Below are 19,481 nucleotides of genomic sequence, written 5' to 3' on the forward strand. Positions count from 1 at the left end.
CGAGATGCTCGGAGCTCGCCGACTACTTGTGAGATGCTCGGGCGAATGCTCGGGTCCTGCTGTTAGACATTTCTAGACATAGGCCCAGGTCTCAGGGGCCAGGAAAAATTTTTTTTTGAATCTTAATCCTCATTATTTACTTAGAAAGCTATCCAGAAAACACCTTTTTTTCTGCACCATTTGCATGTTGGCACTGCAGAATACAGCCAGTTCCTTTCCATATTACAGTGCTAAAAATCCAGCTATTTAAAACTGTGGTTTGTCCAACACACGGATCACATATACGTTTTCTGTGAATTCTACCATTTATGGTCTCCATTAAAAAAAATTTATAGTGTGTCAGTGAGTCTTTTGACAGCGGTTTGCTGTTCAAACTAGTTACCTACAGGTCATGTATTTAAAACTGTGGTTTGTCCGTGACATGGATCACATATACATTTTCTGAAAATTCTGCCATTTCTGGCCTCCATGAAAAATTTGTTTCAGTGTGTCAGCAAAATTTTTGACACCGCTTTGCTGTTCAAAATAGTTACCTACAGGCAAGGTATTTAAAACTGTGGTTTCTCCGTCACACAGATCACATATAACTTCGCTCCAAATTCAGCCATTTGTAGTGAGCGTGCAAGATATTGTCGTCCATTAAAAATGTGCAAGGCGCGTGGCAAAGGACGGGGAGCTGGACGTTATGGTGAATGCCGAGGCCGAGGCTGTAGGCAAGCTGAAATTGTGTCACAACAAACACCCACATCTTCTCGCCCAACCTTCCTGTCCCAATTCCTAGGGGACCGCAGCACACCACTATTGAACCCATAGCAGTGTCAAAAGGTTGTTGATTGGATAGCGGATAATGCTTCCAGTCTCTTTGCCACCACCACCCTGTCTTACACAGGGTCAAGTCTCAGTAGCTGTGAGTCTGGACTGCATATTCCTCACCCTGATCCTCCTTCCTCCCACCATGCCGAGTGCCCGGAGACAACTGATCCCACACTTCGACACGCCGAAGAGCTGTTCACTTTTCCATTTATAGATTCAGGCATCTCACCTAGTCCACTTGAATTGGGGCAAGAGGAGATCGCATGTAGTGATGCCCAAATATTTGAGCAGCCATGGTCACACGAAGGTGACAGTGGGAAAGTGTCACAAGAGGTAGACGATGATGAGACACAATTGCCAGAAAGTCAGGAGGAGAACCAGGGTGCGGAAGTGGAAGACGAGGTGGTGGATGATATAGTAACTGACCTAACCTGGCAGGAGGACATGCAGAGTGAGGACAGCAGCACACAGGGGGAGGGAGGCAGTGCATCCCAACAGGCAGGAAGAATCAGTGTGGTGGCCGCAGAAAGAAGGCAGGCAACTGTTCCCCGTAACTCCAACATGAAGGAAGTTGCCCGTACAACTGTTAGGTCTTTCCCAGTCTGGTTGTTTTTTAAAGACTCTGACGATAAACCCAAAAAGGCCATTTGCCCCACCTGCCAGGCCATCATCAGCAGGGGTGGCAAAAAGACCAGCCTGATCACCACCAGCATGATCAGGCACATGGCAGCAAAACACCCGACTAAGTGAGCTGAACCCCAGGGTTCAGGAACAGTGTCTAAGGGTGACACCATTTCTTCTTCCACTGTTGTGCGTGCAAGCCAACCCCCTGTCCATAGTGCATGCGAAGATGCCTCCTGCCCTGCACCTGTCGTTGAACACTCTCAACTAGCACCATCAACAAGCACGTCCTTGTCCCAGCGCAACGTTCAGTTGTCCATACCCCAGTCCTTCGAACACAAATGCAAATATGCAGCCAATGCCCCACAGGCCACATTACTAAATCCCCACATTTCGAGACTGCTTGCGCTCAAAATTTTGCCTTTTAGGCTCATGGAGATGGAAACATTCTGCAACGTGATGGCAGCAGCTGTCCCTTGGTACTCGGTCCCCAGCCGCCACTATTTCTTCCTGTGTGCTGTCCCCGCATTACACAAGCACGCGTCTGCTGGTGGCATCACTGCTTCTTCCGGTGTTGTCCAAGCAAGCCAATCTTCTGTCCATGGTGAAAGCGAAGATGCTTTCTGCCCTGCACCTGTCATTGCACACTCAAGTAGCAGTGTCAGGAATCACGTCCACGTCCTTGTCCCAGCACAGAGTTCAGTTGTCCATACCCCATCCTTTGGAATGCAAGCGAAAATGCGCAGCCAATGCCCCACAGGTCACATGATTAAATTCCCACATTTCACGACTACTTGCGATCGAAATGTTGACTTTTAGGCTCATGGAGACGGCACACTGGGTTAACATAGTGGAAGCTGGGACCCAGTCGGACTTTGTGACAGAACACGTCCTACCGACTCCAAGGATTGCAGGCCCTAGGTCAATCAGGATTGCCCCACAGTCTACAGCTCCTTCACCTCATCCTCCTCAGCCTCCTCCTCCTCTTCAGCCTCCATCTGTGAAATGACCACATCAGTCACAAGCTGGAAGCACTGCAGCACTGGCTCAGTCAAGCGGCAACAGGCTGTGCTGAAGCGAATATGCTTACGTGACAAACTGCACAATGCTGTAGAGTTGTGGACAGCTCTGAAAGAGCAGATAGATCTGTGGCTTACACTGCTGAACCTACAGCCAGGCATGGTCGTGTGTGATAATGGCCAGAACCTGGTGGCGACTCTGAGGCGAGGCGAGCTCACACACGTACCATGCCTGGCACATATGCTTAACCTCGTGGTTCAGGGGTTTCTAAAATCCTACCCGGAGCTGCCGGATCTGCTTGTTAAAGTGCGCCACCTGTGTGCCTATTTTAGAAGGTCACCTACTGCTTCCGCCTCCCTTGCTGTGTTTCAGCAGCATTTGAGCTACCGACTCACAGACTGGTGTGTGATGTCCCCACGCGTTGGAGCTCTACACTGCAGATGTTGGGCAGAATTTGTGAGCAGAAGAGGGAAGTTGTTGAGTACCAGCATCAACAAGGCCATCGGTATTCAGTTCAGACTCCACACATAAGACGTCAGGAGTGGACATGGATGTCAGACATATGTACCATCCTCCAAAACTTTGAGGATTCCACCAAGATGTTGAGCGGCGATCACCATCCCGCTTTTCTGTTTTCTGAAATGCTCTCTGCTCACAATCAAAGATGATGCATTTCAGGCGAAGCACAATGAGATGGAGCAAGGAACCATACTGGGTGATTGCACACAGCCCAGCCTCATCTCATCCCAATGTTAATTGGGTGACAATGGGAAAGAGGAGGAGGAAGAGGAGGAAGAGATAGTTTCATGCGCTATAGACGGTACTACCTGAACAGCTGTCATACTGTCTGTTCAGCGTGGATGGCCTGAGGACAGAGAGGAGGAGGAAGAGAGCATGGTCAGTCGTCCTCTTGGTGAGGACACGGAAGTCTTGCCTATTAGCAGTCTGGCACTGGCTGAGTTTATGTTACGCTGCCTTTCTCATGACCCTCGCATTCTCAAACTTTTGGGTGACAGTCATTACTGGTTGGTGACACTTCTAGACCCAGGGTACAAGGAGAACTTTCTGTCTGTTATTCCTGAGGCGGACAGGTCTACAAAAATGGGGCAGTACCAGAAGACCCTTGATGCCGAACTATTAAAAAAATCCCATCTGAAAACACTGGTGGCAGAAGTCACAGTTCTTTGGACAACCAAGGAGTAGAGGTGAGAGAGACACAAATGTAATCCAGCAGAGGCAGGGGAACACTGTCAAAGTTCTGGGACAGTTTTCCCAGACCCGCCCATCACACAGACCCTGAGGTGTGGGGTGCTCTCACAAGGAGTGTAAAGTTTCAAAAAAATGGTGAGGGAGTACCTTGCCAACCCTACCAATGTCCTCCTTGATTCCTCTGTGCCTTATAATTATTGGATATCCAAGCTGGACACGTGGAATGAATTGGCTCTCTACGCCTTGGAGATCCTGCCCTGCCCTGCCACCAGCGTTTTATCAGAGCGGGTTTCTAGTGCCGCCGGTGGACTTATAACCGATAGGCGCATCCGACTGTCAACTGAAAATGCTGACAGACTGACTCTTATAAAAATGAACAAGGGCTGAATTGGGCCAGACTTCTCAATACCACCGAATGATAGCAGCAGTACATAAACTCCAATCCAGTGTCTTTTTTTGAGAGGTGTATTCACATGCACCTCTTCACACCGACACATGGGTATACGCTTCCAGATTTTGGCAACATATCACCAGGGTGACCGTGGTCCATGATGCAACATCCACATAATTTTTTTTAAAAGTGCGTTTATGATGCCCGTAAAAAAAAAAATTTACACAGTATGTTTATATATACCCCCCAGGGGTAAATGTTTGTCAGCCCATACACTTAGTGCATGGGCATTATGTAGCATGGGCGTCTCTGCCTCCTGCCGGGCAGAGATGCCGTTCCCCTCACCGTTCCCCTCACCGCCACGGTCCCGGTCCGGCGTCTTCCTGCTCCCCTCATGTAGCTGCTGTGGCGCGCACTGGGCGCAGCTTCCTGAGTAGGCACTTAGTTATGCCCCTCTTTTCCCTCCTAGCACTGAAGCACAGAGGTACCACCACCCGGACCCGTAACACATTACAAGTATAGGAGACCCACTTCTTTCTTATGGGAACATTTTTTATGAGGCCCTCCTCCTCGTCTTTTCCAAAAGGCATTGGAGTGCCTCCAAATTTTTGGCAGCCCTTGCATTCACTGCATAGGCCAAAACTATGGGAGACCCACTTCATAATACTGGGAACATTTTTGCATGAGGCCGTCCTCTAAGTCTCTTCAAAGGGGCATTGGGGTGCGTCCAAATTTTGGGTAGCCCTGCCACTCACTGCATACGCAATAATAGTATAGAAGACCCACTTTTTAGTAACTAGTGAAGGCTGACTGCTGGCCCTTTAAGAATAGTAAATCCACCTGGTGCCCCTATAAAAATAGGTTTTGTGACTTTCAGAGTCCCTCCTTCATAAATGAAACAGGATGTATCTGATGATGTGTCACACACCACATGGCCAGATAAGGTTGTAAAATGTTAAAATGACATTTCCCGGCGAATGCATTTGTCAAGGTTGAAAGCAATACAAAAGTGCAAAAACGCATCAAAAACGATAAGTGTGAACGTAGCCCAAGGTGTGGCGGAGCATTTTTGTTTTTGGTTATTTATTTTGCATTATATACAAGTAATTACCCTGGAAAGGATGTTCTTTAACATATTTCCCAGGAAAATCCATTTTGGTTTCGTTTTTGTATGTTTTATTGTGAGTCCATAAAAGTGGCGAAATACTCTGACAATGTTGTTGACAGCAGTGACCTGGGAGTCAGAAATGCTTTCAGGGGTCTTCCCCATGCTGTTTCCATGTCATTTGAGCACTGTTCCCATCGATTTTAGCAATTTTTAGGCCCTCTGTAGACCGCTAGGGGGGTCGCCAGAAAAATGCTAGCGTTTCCCATAGACTTACATTGGACTCTTTGCTTGGGTCGAGCACCCGAGTATTCCAATTTGTTTGACCTGAGCATCGAGCACCCGAGCATTTTAGTACTCGCTCATCACTAGTCTTGAGCGCAAGTGCTCGCTACTTGAGTTTGCATCGGGTACTCGGGTATACACCAAGTATTATGGGTGCTCGAGTGACAAACTCGAGTCCCCACCCCACGTATTTCACTGTTATTAGACACCCAAAAAAACCATGCGGGGATCGCTCGTGCATGGCAGGCTATCCCCGCATGTTTTTTTTGGCCGCGAAGCATATGGGGCGGAAACTCGAGCATGTCACTTGAGCACCAGCGAAACTCGGTGCATACCTGAGCACCCGATGCAAACTAGTTGCCATATCGTCATCATTTTTTCTTTTATTTACTTTTGAAATAATACTAAACCCTAGCACAATCCTTACTTTAGCACAACCATAAACCTAACTCTAGCACAACCCTAACCCTAGCATACTCCTAACCCTAGCACACTCCTAACTCTAGCACAACCTTAACTCTAGCACAACCCTAACTCTAGCACAACCCTAACCCTAGAGTTTATCTTTTATGCCTTTCCTCGTGCAGTATAAGTGGTTAGACGACTTTATTCTTTATGTCGGTGCGATTACAGCAATATTCATATCGGGTTTTTATGATTGACAGCTGTCACACACAAAAAAAACTTTTTTTTTTGCAAAGACTAGTTTTTGCATTGCCATATTTTGAGAGCTATAATTTTTCCATATTTCGGCCGACAGAGTCATGTGACAACTTGTTTTTTGCTGGACAAGTTGATGTTTTTATTGGTACCATTTTCAGACACATTTTTTTATAGTTTTCTTTTCCGATTTTTGGGAGGCAGAATAAACAAAAATCAGCAATTCAGGAACTGTTTTTTTGGGCTTTTTTTTATACCTTTCTGAGTGTGGTAAAATTGTAAGGTAGATTTATTCTTCCGGTCAGTACGTTTACAGCGGTACCACATTTATATAGTTTCTTTTGTGTTTTGGCGCTTTTACAGAATAAAAACTATTTTATAGAAAAAATAATTGTTTTTGCATCACTTTATTCTGAGAGCTATAACTTTTTTATTTTACCGCTGACGGAGCTGTATAGTGGCTTACTTTTTGTGGGACAAGATGACGTTTTCAGTGGTACCATTTTTATTTATATTCGTCTTTTTGATCGCGTTTTATTCCATTTTTTGTTTGGCAGTATGATGATAAAACATTGTTTTTTGCTTCGTTTTTTATTTATTTTTTTTACCGTGTTCACTCAAGGGGAAAACTAGTGGGACAGTTTTATAAGTCAGGTCATTCTGGACCCGGTGATACCAAATATGTTTTCTTTTATTGTTTTTGGTTTTTTTTCACAATAATATTTATTTATGGGTACACTATATTTTTATCCTTTTGGATTTTTTTTATTTTTACAATGTTTTTTTTTTTCACTTTCTGACACTTTTTTTTTACTTGTACACTGTGCCCCACTATAAGACTTTCACTTTTTTCAGTCTGTTCACTTACAGTATATAGCATAGGAATGCAGCACCATCCCTGTGCTATGCAGCCTGTCAGCGCTGCATGCAGAAGTTGCTTTGGTCGCGCACTGCGCATGACCAAAGTAACTTCTTGCCTTCTGGTGACCCGGATGTCATCATGACGACATTGGCTCACCATTACAACATCCGGGACCCGACACAGACAGCGCGGGACACCAGAGAGGAGGTAAGTATCGGTGCTTACCTCCTCTTGCTCCTGGAATGATGCAATTGACTTTGATCGCAGCATTTCAGGGGTTAATATGCCAGGAGCTGTGCTTGACCGCTCCTGGCTATAGCACCGGGTGTCAGCTGTAACAATCAGCTGACACCCGGCGACGATCGCCCTGCACCACTTGTGTGCGGGCACGATTGTAGCTACCATAATAGTATGTAACTGGTCCATAAGGCCCAGGGTGCAGCTACTTACTATTACTGACCTCATTGTAAAGGGGTTAAAGTTGATGAAATTGGACGCCTTAACCCATAACAAACAGGTCAGGTTTATCAGGTAAAATTTAACAAACCATCATTTCAGCCACTTAACAGCATTATGACCATCATTGTCTAGAACAAAGTTGGTCGAGTTTAAAATTTGTGCACATGAGATGAATTATATTTTATTATCACGTAAAAATTGTTCATTATTCTGACATCTCAATGAGCTTGCAGTTCATCTTGCTTTGACCAAGATAGATATGAGTGGTATTTCAGAGTGTACGGTAAGTTCAGGAGGCAGATACAGTACTATGCAAGCATTTTAGGCAGGTGGGGACAAAATGCTGCAAAGTATGGTTTGAAAAAAATAAAAATGTTAATGGTTTATTTTTACCAAGTAGCAAATTGCAAAATGAATGAACAAAAAATAAATCTCAATCAAACATCAATTCTTCTAGGTACACCTGCACACATTTTTTGAAGGAAATCAGCAGGGACGTTGTTCCAAACATCTTGGATAGCTAACCACAGATCTTCTGAAGATATAGGTTTGTGCAAATCCTTCTTTCTTTTCATGCAATCCTAGACAGATTGGATGATGTTGAGGTCAGGGCTATGTGGGGCCATATCATCACTTCCCGGACTCCTTGTTCTTCTTTACACCGAAGATAGTTTTTAATGACATTTTCTGTATGTTTGCGGTCATTGTTCTATTGCAGAATAAATTTGGAGCAAATCAGATGAGTCCCTGATGGTATTGCATCATGTATAAGTAGCTGCCTGTATTTTTGAGAGTTGAGGTCACCATTAAACTTGATCAAATTCCCAACACCATTTGCTGAAATGCAGCCACAAATTTGGAAGGCGCTGCCACAATCTTCACTGTTGATTGCAGACACTTAATATTGTACCACTCTCTAGCCCTTTAGTTAAGAAAATGGCTTCTGCTTCAACCAAATACTTTACATTGTGACTTATCAGCCCAGAATACCTTCTGCCATTATTTTCCACCCTAATACCTATTTTTCATGCATAGCAGAGTCACTTGGACTTATTTCCAAGTCAAAGTTGTGGCTTTTTGGACACTATACCCCCATGAATACCACTTTGGGACAGAATTAGCAAACAGTAGATGGGTATAGCCGGATCCAGCTGGTTACTGCCAGTTCTGAGTTAATGACACTGCAAGACATCTTCCAATTTTGAAGGTAAGTAAGCATGATGTGTCTTTCATCTGCAGCACTAAGTTTTCTTGGACAACCACTGCATCTGCTGTCCTCAATATTTCCAATTTCTTGGTATCCTCAATGCTTAAAAATACAGGTAGATACAGTTGTGCTCAAAAGTTTACATACCCAGGCAGAATTTTTCCTTTCTTGGCCTTGTTTCAGAGAATATGAATGATAACAAAAAAACTTTTTCTCCACTCATAGTTATTGATTGGGTGAAGCTATTTATTGTCAAACTACTGTGTTTTCTGTTTTTAAATCTCAATGACAACCAAAAACATCCATATGACCCTGATTATAAACTCACATACCTTGGTAACATGCACTGAATTTGACACAAATGGGTTTGAATGGCTACTAAAGGTAACATCCTCACCTGTGACCTTTTTGCTTGTAATCACTGTGTGTGCATAAAAGCTGAGTAAGTTTCTGGGATGCAGACAGACTCTTGCATCTTTCATCCAGCCACTGATGTTTCTGGATTGTGAGTCATGGGTAAAGCAAAAGAATTGTCAAAAGATCTACAGGAAAATGTAGTTGAACTGTATAACACAGGAAAGGGATACAAAAAGATATTCAAGGAATTGATAATGCCAGTCGGCAGAGTTCAAACTGTGATTAACAAATGGAAAATCAGGGGCTCTGTAAAAACCAAACCACAGTCAGGTATACCAAGAAAGGTTTTGGCCACAACTGCCAAGAAAATTGTTCAGGATGCAAAGAAAAACCCACAAATAACGTCAGCTGAAATTCAGTACTCTGTGAAAATTAGCGGTGTGGCTGTTTCAAGATGCACAATAAGGAGGCACTTGAAGAAAAATGGGCTGCATGGTCGAGTCACCAGAAGAAAGCCATTACTGCACAAATGCCACAAAGTGTCTCGTCTACAATACTCCAAACAGCACAGAGACAAGCCTCAAAACTTCTGGAACAAGGTAATTTAGAGTGATGAGACCAAAATTGAACTTTTTGGCCACAACCATAAATGTTACATTTGGAGAGAGGTCAACAAGGCCTATGATGAAAGGAACACCATTCCTACAGTAAAGCACGGAAGTGGATAGCTGATGTTTTGGGGATGTGTGAGCTACAAAGGCACAGGAAACTTGGTAAAAGTTGAAGGAAAGATGAAAGATGAATGCAGTACATTATCAGCAAATACTGGAGGCAAATTTGCACTCCTCAGCCCAGAAGCTGCGCATGGGACGTACTTGGATGTTCCAACATGACAACGATCCAAAACACAAGGCCAAGTCGATCTGTCATTGGCTACAGCAGAAAAACATAAAGGTTCTGGAGTGGCCATCTCAGTCTCCTGACCTCAATACCATTGAGCCACTCTGGGGAGTTCTCAAGCGCGCAATTCATGCTAGACAACCCAGGAATTTACAGGAGCTGGAGGCTTTTTTCCAAGAGGAATGGGCAGCTTTAGGCTATGTGCCCGCGATGCAGAAATGCTGCATATTTTTTCCGCTTCTCCCTGGCAGGAAAAACGCATGCGGATTTTACATGCATTTTTCCATGCAACCGGCATGGATTTATATAGTGTGACCAAGTAATAGTTAAAAAAAAATAAGTTAGTTAAAATAAAAAATAAAGATTATACATACCTTCCGATGGCCCCAGATATTTTCTCCGCTCCATCTGGTCTGTTGTATGGGTCACGGTGGTGTGAAGGACTTGTGATGACGTCATTGAGTCATGTGACAGGTCACGCGACCGCCGACGTCTCCTGACTAAATAACGTCATGGCAGGTCCTCACACCACCGCAACCCATACTACAGACCAGATGGAGCGAAGAAAATACCAGGGGCCATCGGAAGGTAAGTATAATCTTTATTTTTTATTTTAAATTCTTTTTTTTACAGGTACTGTGGTACCCGGGTCTGGAGGAGAGTCTCCTCTTCTCCAGACCCGGGTACCATCAGCACATAGAATCGCTTAATATCCGTGTGTGCAAATGTGCTGACACGGATATTAAGCATTTCAATGCAAGTCAATGGCGCCAATTATGCTGCGTGTCCGCAAAATTAATGGACATGCTGCGGATTTTTCCGCAATGATAATCCGCAGGGGAAATTTCCGCAGCATGTGCACAACACCTGCGGATTATAATAGGGGGCCATGGAGCACGCATTACCAAGCATTTTTTAAGCGTTTTCGCTGTGAAAATTCTGCGGCAAAAATGCTTGAAAAATGCATAGTGGGCACGCAGCCTTACTATCTGAGAAAATAAAGAACCTTATCCACAACTACCACAAAGGACTTCAAGCTGTCATTGATGTTAGAGGGGGCAATACACAGTAGAAAGAACTGGGGTATGTGAACTTTTGATTAGGGTCATTTGGATGTTTTTGGTTGTCATTAAGATTTAAAAAGAGAAAACCTAGTAGTTTGACAATAAATGGCTTCACCCAACCAATAACCGTGAGTGGAGAAAAAGTTTTTTTGTCATCATTCATATTCTCTGAAACAAGAAAGGAAAAATTCTGCCAGGGTATGTAAACTTTTGAGCACAACTGTATTTAACCCATCTTGCAATACTAACAAGGCATCTGATTGGCTAAAAATGTATTCTGCAGCCAGACAACAACCCCAAACATACAGCCAATATCTTTAAGAACAATCTTCAGCGGAAAGGACAAGAATTCCTGGCAGTGATTATATGGCCCCCACAGAGCCCTGATCTCAACATCATTAAGTCTGTATGAGATTACCTGAAGAGAAAGAAGGATATGCACAAGTAGCATCCACAGAAGATATGTGGTTAGTTCTCCAAGATGTATAGAAAAATCTCCCTATTGATATCCTTCAAAAACTGTGTGCAAGAAGAATTCATACTTTGATGCTGTTTCGAAGGAAAGGGCGGTCACACCAAATATATTGATTTAAATTTAATTGATATATTGATTGATTTTGTATATTCAATGATTCTTATTTTGCAGCATTTTTTCCACACCTACCTAAAATTTTGTACAGTGCTATAGATTGCAAAGATTATTTTGTTCTTTTGTTTTAAGATTGTTGAAATGACAGGAACCATTTGAGGAAATGTAAATTGTAATGAAGGGTTCAGTGAGGGAGCAACACATGATCATGAAATTAGCTTTGCCACTTTATTCATAAATGATATGTTCTTTGGAGTTTGCCATAAACTCTATAACCTTGTAGTCATGTATTTTTTTCTTGTACCACTGGAGTGAATATGAAGTAGCAGGCTCCCAGCTTCTAATATTCCTCGGGTAAAGCTACTCTAGATGGGATCATTCCACTAAGGAGCAGACCCAGCATGGGCTTGGCTCCCAAGTCTTCTTACCTTTTTACTTCTGGGATATGTAGTTCATAAGCTCGCAATACTGTCTACAGCATAATAAGCAGTCCGTCTGCAATAGTAGATGAAAACCATTACTTTTCATCGCAAACCGCTGTCATGAGTAACTGAATTGTTCTACTATATGAGGAAAATTTGTGAAAGCCATACATTCTTTTTCTAGAGTATTAAAACGATTCTATCAATAGCTTGTCTAAAGCCTGATTAAGGGGATTTTCTGTTTGAAAAATAAATGATCAATGGAAAGATATGTGACAAAATGACAAAAGACACAGTATCTACATATTAAATTCCATATCGTTCTAGTACAGCTGCTTTAATATTCCCATTAGTCTCTGCTTACTAGCTTTTCCCAGTACAGGGGCATATCTATGGGGAAGGGGGGGGTGGGAGCATTTGCCCTGGGCGCACCTGGCAGGGGAAGCTGTCTGGCTGCCTGATGCAGCAGGCTGAGGGGTCTCCCCGACATTTTGCATTTTGCCACCTCCTCCCAGTGGGAGTCAGCTGTTCTCTGAGCCAGCTGTCAAGCTGACAGTCAGCTCAGAGAAGGTGCAGTATGCCAGCTCCCAGTGGTCTATTGTATTTGTGTCTTTCAGACACAAGTACAATTCAAGCACTGACCAGTGGCGTACCGCCAATGGCGACAGGTCACGCCACTGCTATGGGGCCTATGAGCCGGGGGGTCCTGGTGTCAGTACCCGCACCGGTCCCCCCTCCACCTGTCAGAAACCTGTGCCCGCACCAGCATCCTCACAGAATAATGGGGTTGAAGCGTCTGCTGACACTCCCTCCTGCTCTGACGCTAGAGAGGGGGGCTTCAGCCATCAGCGCGAGCAATGACAGTTGAGAAGGGAGCGTCAGCAGATGCTTCCACCCTCATCATTCTGCCTCCTAAACTGAGATGTCAGAGCAGTGGGTGCCATGACTTCATTACAGTGTGCCCTGAGATGTCCGATGCTTCACACCGCACGAAGAGGAGACTACAGCATCAGGTGGAACAAGGAGAGGTGAGTACTGTATTTAATTTTTTAAATCAGTAACTGGTGGCCATAATGCAGTATGGGGGAGCATTATATTGTGTGGAGGACCATGGGGAGTGCATTATACTGTATGGAGAACCATGGGAGTGCATTATATTGTATGGAGGGTCATGGGGAGTGGATTATATTGTATGGATGAACATGGGGAGTGCATTATAATGTGTGGAGGACTATGGGGAGTGCATTATATTGTATGAATGACCATGGGGGTGCATTATACTGTATGGAGGACCATGGGGAGTGCATCATATTGTATGAAGGACCATGGGGGTGCATTATATTGTATGAAGGACCATGGGGGTGCATTATATTGTATGGAGGACCATGGGGGTGCATTATACTGTATGGAGGATCATGGGAGATGTAATATATTGTATGAAGGACCATGGGGGTGCATTATATTGTATGGAGGGCCATGGGGATTGCATTATATTGTATGGAGGACCATGGGAAGTGGATTATATTGTATGGAGGATCACAGGGAGTGCATTATATTGTATGGAGGACCATGGGGGGTGCATTATACTGTATGGAGGACCATGGGGAGTACATTACATTGTATGGAGGACCATGTGGAAGTGGATTATAATGTATGGAGGACCTTGAGAGGTGCATTATATTGTATGGATTATCATGGAGAGTGCATTATATTGTATTAAGGACCATAGGGTGCATTATACTGTATGGAGGACCATGGAGGGTACATTATATTCTATGAAGGACCATGGGGGTGAATTATATTGTATGAAGAACCATGGCTATTAATTATACTGTATGGCGGACCATGGAGGGTGCATCATATTCTATGGAGGACCATGGGGGTGAATAATATTGTATGGAAGACAATGGGCGGTGCATTATATTGTATGGAGGACTATGGGGGTGCATTATATTGTGTGGAGGACCATGGGGGTGCATTATATTGTATGGAGGACAATGGGCGGTGCATTATACTATATGGAGGACCATGGAGGGTGCATTATATTCTATGGAGGACCATGGGGGCGAATCATATTGTATGGAGGACCATGGGGGTGCATTATACTGTATGGAGGAACATTGAGGGTGCATTATATTCTATGGAGGACTATGGACGGTGCATTATATTGTATGGAGGACCATGGGGGTGTATTATATTGTATGGAGGATAATGAGGAGTGCATTATATTGTATGGGGGACCATGTGGGGTAAATTATATTGTATGAAGGACCACAGGCAGTGCATTATATTGTATGGAGGACCATTGAAGGGTGCATTATATTGTATGGAGGACCATGGGTGGTGCATTATATTGTATGATAGGACCATGGGGGTGCATTATATTCTATGGAGGACCATGGGGGTGCATTATATTGTGTGGAGGACCAAGTGGGAGTGCATTAGATTGTATGCTGGACCATGAAGGGTGCATTATACTATATGGATGCCCATGGGGGATGCATTATATTGTATGTGTAACGGGTCTGGGAGGTGGAACCTCTGAGCAACTATACAAGGGGGCGGTCCTTGTAAGGAAGCGGGTGGCTCCCAGGGAAGACGGGCAGGTAGTCACGGCAAGTGACAGGGACAGTCTCTGGGTAGAAGGGCAGGTAGTCACGGCAAGTGACAGGGACAGTCTCTGGGTAGAAGGGCAGGTAGTCACGGCAAGTGACAGGGACAGTCTCTGGGTAGAAGGACAGCAGGCAGGTGGCTGGTGAGCGCTCCCAGGTGAGCGGGCGAGAGTCTCTGGACAGGCAGGTGGTCACGGCAAGTGACGGCAGAACCTCCAGGTAGACTAGCAGACAGGTAGCAGGTGGATGCTCCCAGGTGAGCGGGCAAGAGTCTTTGGACAGGCAGGCGGTCACGGCAAGTTACGGCAGAGCCTCCAGGTAGGCTAGCAGGCAGGTAGCAGGTGAGCGCTCCCAGGTGAGCGGGCAGGCTGGTCCATAGACAGACTGACAGGTGTTGGAAGGCAGACCGTCAGACCGCAGGCTTGCAAGCAGGTAAGCAGATATCAGGCAGGTATCAAGCAGGAATCTGGAAGGTGACTGGCAGGTAACAGGCAGGAATCTGGCAGGTGACTGGCAGGTAACTGGTAATGGGACCTGAGGGCTGAAGCAGAGTGAAGGCTTTGCAACAACATTGCTCGGGCACCTCCATTTTGGAGGAGGTGCCTTATATATGGTGAAGTCCTCCGGCCATTGGCCGGGGACTCCTTAGGACGGCGCGCACGGCCCCTTTAAGAGAGGGGGAGCGCGCGCGCGCCCTAAGCACCGTGGCCGGGAAGCAGCGTGCGCTGCCAGCAGAGCGGGAGGAAGATGCTGGGCACGGAGCGGAGAGGTGAGGGGAACAGCGTCCCTGCCTAGCAGGAGGCAGGGACGCCGACGCTACAGTATGGAGGATCATGGGGAGTGGATTATATTGTATGGAGGACCAGGGGGAGTAAATTTAATTGTATGGAAGACCATGGAAGGTGCATTACATTGTATGGAGGACCATGGGTGGTGCATTATGCTGTATGGAGGACCATGGGGGTACATTATACTGTATGGAGGACAATGGGTGGGCATTATTTTATATTTTGAGATGGTTGTATACACAATTTGGGGACCGAGGGGGGAGTGTATGTGGACACAGTATGGGGAGCAAGGGGGCGGGATGGGTGCAGACACAGTATGGGGATCAAGGGGGATGGGTGTGGACACTGTATGTACGGGGAACAAGAAGGGTAGAAATTTGAGGATAGTACAGGGAGCTAGAGGTAAATTTGAGGACACAATTTGGGGAACAAGGGGGTGGGATGGGTAAGGACACAGTATGGAAAGCGAGGGGGATGAGTGTGAACACAGTATGGGGAGGGAGGGGGGATGGGTACAGACATAGTATGGGAAGCAAGGGAGGCTGGGTGCGGAAACGGTATGATGAGCGTGGAATGTGTCAGGAGACTATTGAGGGACATAGTGTGAAGAGACAATATGAGATGATAAAAAATGGGAGGGAGCACAGAACAGAGACTGGGTAATGTAGGCAGGCAGTATGGAGAGGGGGCTGCATGGAGAGACAGTGTGAGACCACAGAAAGAAGGGAAGAGTATGTCAAGGAGGGGGAGTGGGATGAGGGAGCACAATATAGACACTGGGCAGTAGAGGGGAAAACAGTGTGAGAGGACAGTGTGAAGATGGGGCCCAGTATGGAAAGGAGAGAGCAATTTGGAGGGCATGTACCATTAGAGGGACAGCGTGTCGGTCACATTTTGTGCAGGGAACACAATGAGGAGAAAGTAATTATTCAGGGGCACAGCATAGAGCAGATATTTTTATTCAGGAGCATTATAATAACACTGCTATTTTTCAGGGTATCATGTGGGGATGTGCTGCACAAGACCTGAGAAGATGGAGGTCTGCAGAGGCAAGCTGTGGCTGTGAAAAGTCAACATGGCATCTGGACAAGATGAAGAAAAAATAGACAGACTTCAATCAGAGAAAACACCATCTATAAGGTACCTGAATGTAAGTATTTATTTGTGATACTGACTAATTCTCACCAGTACTGTGGTTTCTGTATGGTCTGCATTCTGATGATGACTGATAGGAACAACTCCCAGTATCACCTTGCCATTGTTAAGGACGTATTGGAAGCTGTAGGTTCATGTCATAAAAATGTAAATGGCTTGTCTGGCCATTACAATTGATGTACCATGTACTGATGATGGTTCTGGTGCTGAATTCATCTACTTATGGTGGTCCTGGGGATGTACCATATTTTTCGGACTATAAGACGCGCTTTTTTCCTCCAAAATTTTGGAGGAAAATGGGGGGTGCGTCTTATAGTCCGAATGTTGGGGGGGGTGTATATATATGTTGGGTGTGGGGGGGAGCAGTAGCGGTGGAGGAGCGGGGCACAGGAGGCAGCAGCCGCCCGCTGCAGCCTACACTGTCCCTGCTGCTAAAGAAAATGAATATTCAGTGCTCCTTAATAGCCGCACACAGTGTAGCCGCGCTGCGGCTCCTGCTGCTGCCGGAATCGCTTGTGCCTGCTGTTAAAGGGCATGAATATTCAACCTCTCTCCACGCCCATGGGTGTGGGGAGGGGGTGAACATTCATGCCCTTTAATAAGCGAGCACACGAGATAGCTGGCAGCAGCAGCGCGGCTACGCTGTGCGCCGGCTATGAAGGAGAGTGAAGTCACTTCTCCCCGCGCACACAGTCCCGGCGTGGGGAGCAGTGACTTCTGGCAGCTGATCTCTTCTTGTGAGCCGCGCATGGCAGTGATGCCATGCGCGACTCACATGGAGAGATCAGTACAGGCAGACAGGACGCATCGCTGGAGGAGAGAAGAAAGGTGAGTAGGAGTGTTTATTTTTCATTTATGTGCAGCATGATGGGGGTTAGGGGGACCATGCATACCAGGATAGGGATTAGGGGGACCATGCATACCAGGATAGGGATTAGGGGTGCCATGCATATCAGGACAGGGATTAGGGGTGCCATGTATACCCTGACAGGGATGAGGGGTACCATGCATACCAGGACAGGGATGAGGGGTGCCATGCATACCAGGACAGGGATGAGGGGTGCCATGCATACCAAGACAGGGATGAGGGGTGCCATGCATACCAGGACAGGGATGAGGGGTGCCATGCATAACAGGACAGGGATGATTGGTGCCATGCATATAAGGATAGGGATGAGGGGTTCCATACATACCAGGATGGGGATTGCTGTGCCATGCTTACCGGGATTGGGGATTAGGGGTGCCATGCATACCAGGATGGGGATTAGGGGTGCCATGCATACCAGGACAGGGATGAGGGGTGCCATGCGTACAAGGATAGGGATGAGGGGTGCCATGCATACCAGGATAAGGATGAGGGGTGCCATGCATACCAGGATAGAGGGGTGCCATGCATACCAGGACAGGGATGAGGGGTGCCACGCATACCAGGACAGGGATGAGGGGTGCCATGCATACCAGGACAGGGATGAGCGGTGCCATGCATATCAGGATAGGGATGAGGGGTGTGATGCATACCAGGACAAGGATGAGGGGTGCCATGCATACCAGGATGGAGGGGTTCCATGCATACCAGGATGGAGAAATGCCAAGCATACCAGGATGGGGATGGGGACCACGTATAAATGGAAGGGGGGGCATATATACCAGGATGGGGGATATTGTCAGAATTGGGGGACATTACCCCTATACCAGTGTCCGCAGAAGACCCCCTCCCCCTTAAAAGTGCATCATGACCAGATTTTTTGCTTAAATTTTTTTTTTTATATTCCTCCTCTAAAACCTAGGTGCGTCTTATGGTCCGGTGTGTCTTATAGTCCGAAAAATACAGTATTCATATACTGATGGTGGTCCTGGTGGTTTATTCATGTACTGATGGTGGTTTTGGTGATTTATTCCTTTACTGATGGTGATCCTGGTGATGTATTCCTGTACTGATGGTGACTCTTTTAATGTATTCCTGTACTGATGAGGGTTTTGATGCTATGTTTGTGTACTGATGGGGGTTATTTAGATTTCTGTACTTCTGATGGTTCTGGTGATGTATTTCTGTACTGTTAAGGGTTGTGATGCTGTGCCCTTGTGCTGTTATTGGTTCTGATCCTGTACACATGTAATAATCCATAACTTGAAAGATTACATGACAATGTTAATAAATTATTTTATTTATGTTAGAAGCATTAAAGGGGTTGTCCAAGTTTGTGATGAGTATGCAGTCATTCTATGCAACAGACTAAAATTCAATATTTTTATTCCATTTGTCTGTTCTAAATGGTACTAACAAAAAGAAAGGATAAACGTCCTCGTGGGCGGAGCCTAAGTAACCACTTGCAGACATTGACTTTTTCCTTTAAAAATAATATAAATATAAAATTACTTATCAGAAAGTTTTGATATGGCTTCAACTTTTTCCTATAGAAAATGTAAGCAAATTTATAAACCTCACACAACTTATTGTGTAAGAAAAAGTAATGATACCATGACACACATAATCAGAAAGTAACAGATCTTTTATCTCACTTTAGGGGATACACTTGTGGAACAAACCCTGCTGGATGAAAATGGACACCCTCTTACCCCTGAACTGAAAAGTATGTACTGTATACTCAAATGTTTTAAGGAGATCGTGAATTTAAGCACATTTTTTACATATGTGATTTCAGTTTCATTCCTTAGATTTGAAGAGAAATAATGTGTTGTTGTTTTTAAATAATGCAACTGTTTAATCTTTATGTGTAAAAACTCATCAGGTAGTAACTTTTCCATTTACATCTAGTTCCCAGTCAATGTGTTTTATTGTTTATCTCTCCCATTACCGACCTGACTTGTATACCCATTCTGTCTGACCTCTCCACTCCTAACCTTTGCTTTGTATTCTGAACCTGTACTGCCTGTCCCAACCTTGGACTGTCTGACTATGTCTGCCTGTGCCCTCTTTACCACGTATCCCTGCCTTGACCCG

The 19,481-nt window shown here is 45.3% G+C and overlaps 1 protein-coding gene across 7 annotated transcripts in view; it reads left to right on the plus strand.

Annotated features, from left to right (window-relative positions):
• Positions 1-19,481, plus strand: part of LOC141153874 (NACHT, LRR and PYD domains-containing protein 3-like) — a 182,380-nt gene that overhangs the window by 113,793 nt on the left and 49,106 nt on the right. For all 7 annotated transcript variants that reach the window (XM_073639109.1, XM_073639114.1, XM_073639108.1 and 4 more), the window contains one exon: positions 19,045-19,110. In XM_073639109.1, the coding sequence (XP_073495210.1) occupies positions 19,045-19,110 (66 nt within the window). The remainder of the gene's footprint in view (positions 1-19,044; positions 19,111-19,481) is intronic.

Source organism: Phyllobates terribilis, unplaced genomic scaffold (assembly GCF_046119375.1).
Source record: "Phyllobates terribilis strain yellow unplaced genomic scaffold, ASM4611937v1 Scaffold_7__3_contigs__length_470593459, whole genome shotgun sequence".
NCBI classification, from domain to species: domain Eukaryota; kingdom Metazoa; phylum Chordata; class Amphibia; order Anura; family Dendrobatidae; genus Phyllobates; species Phyllobates terribilis.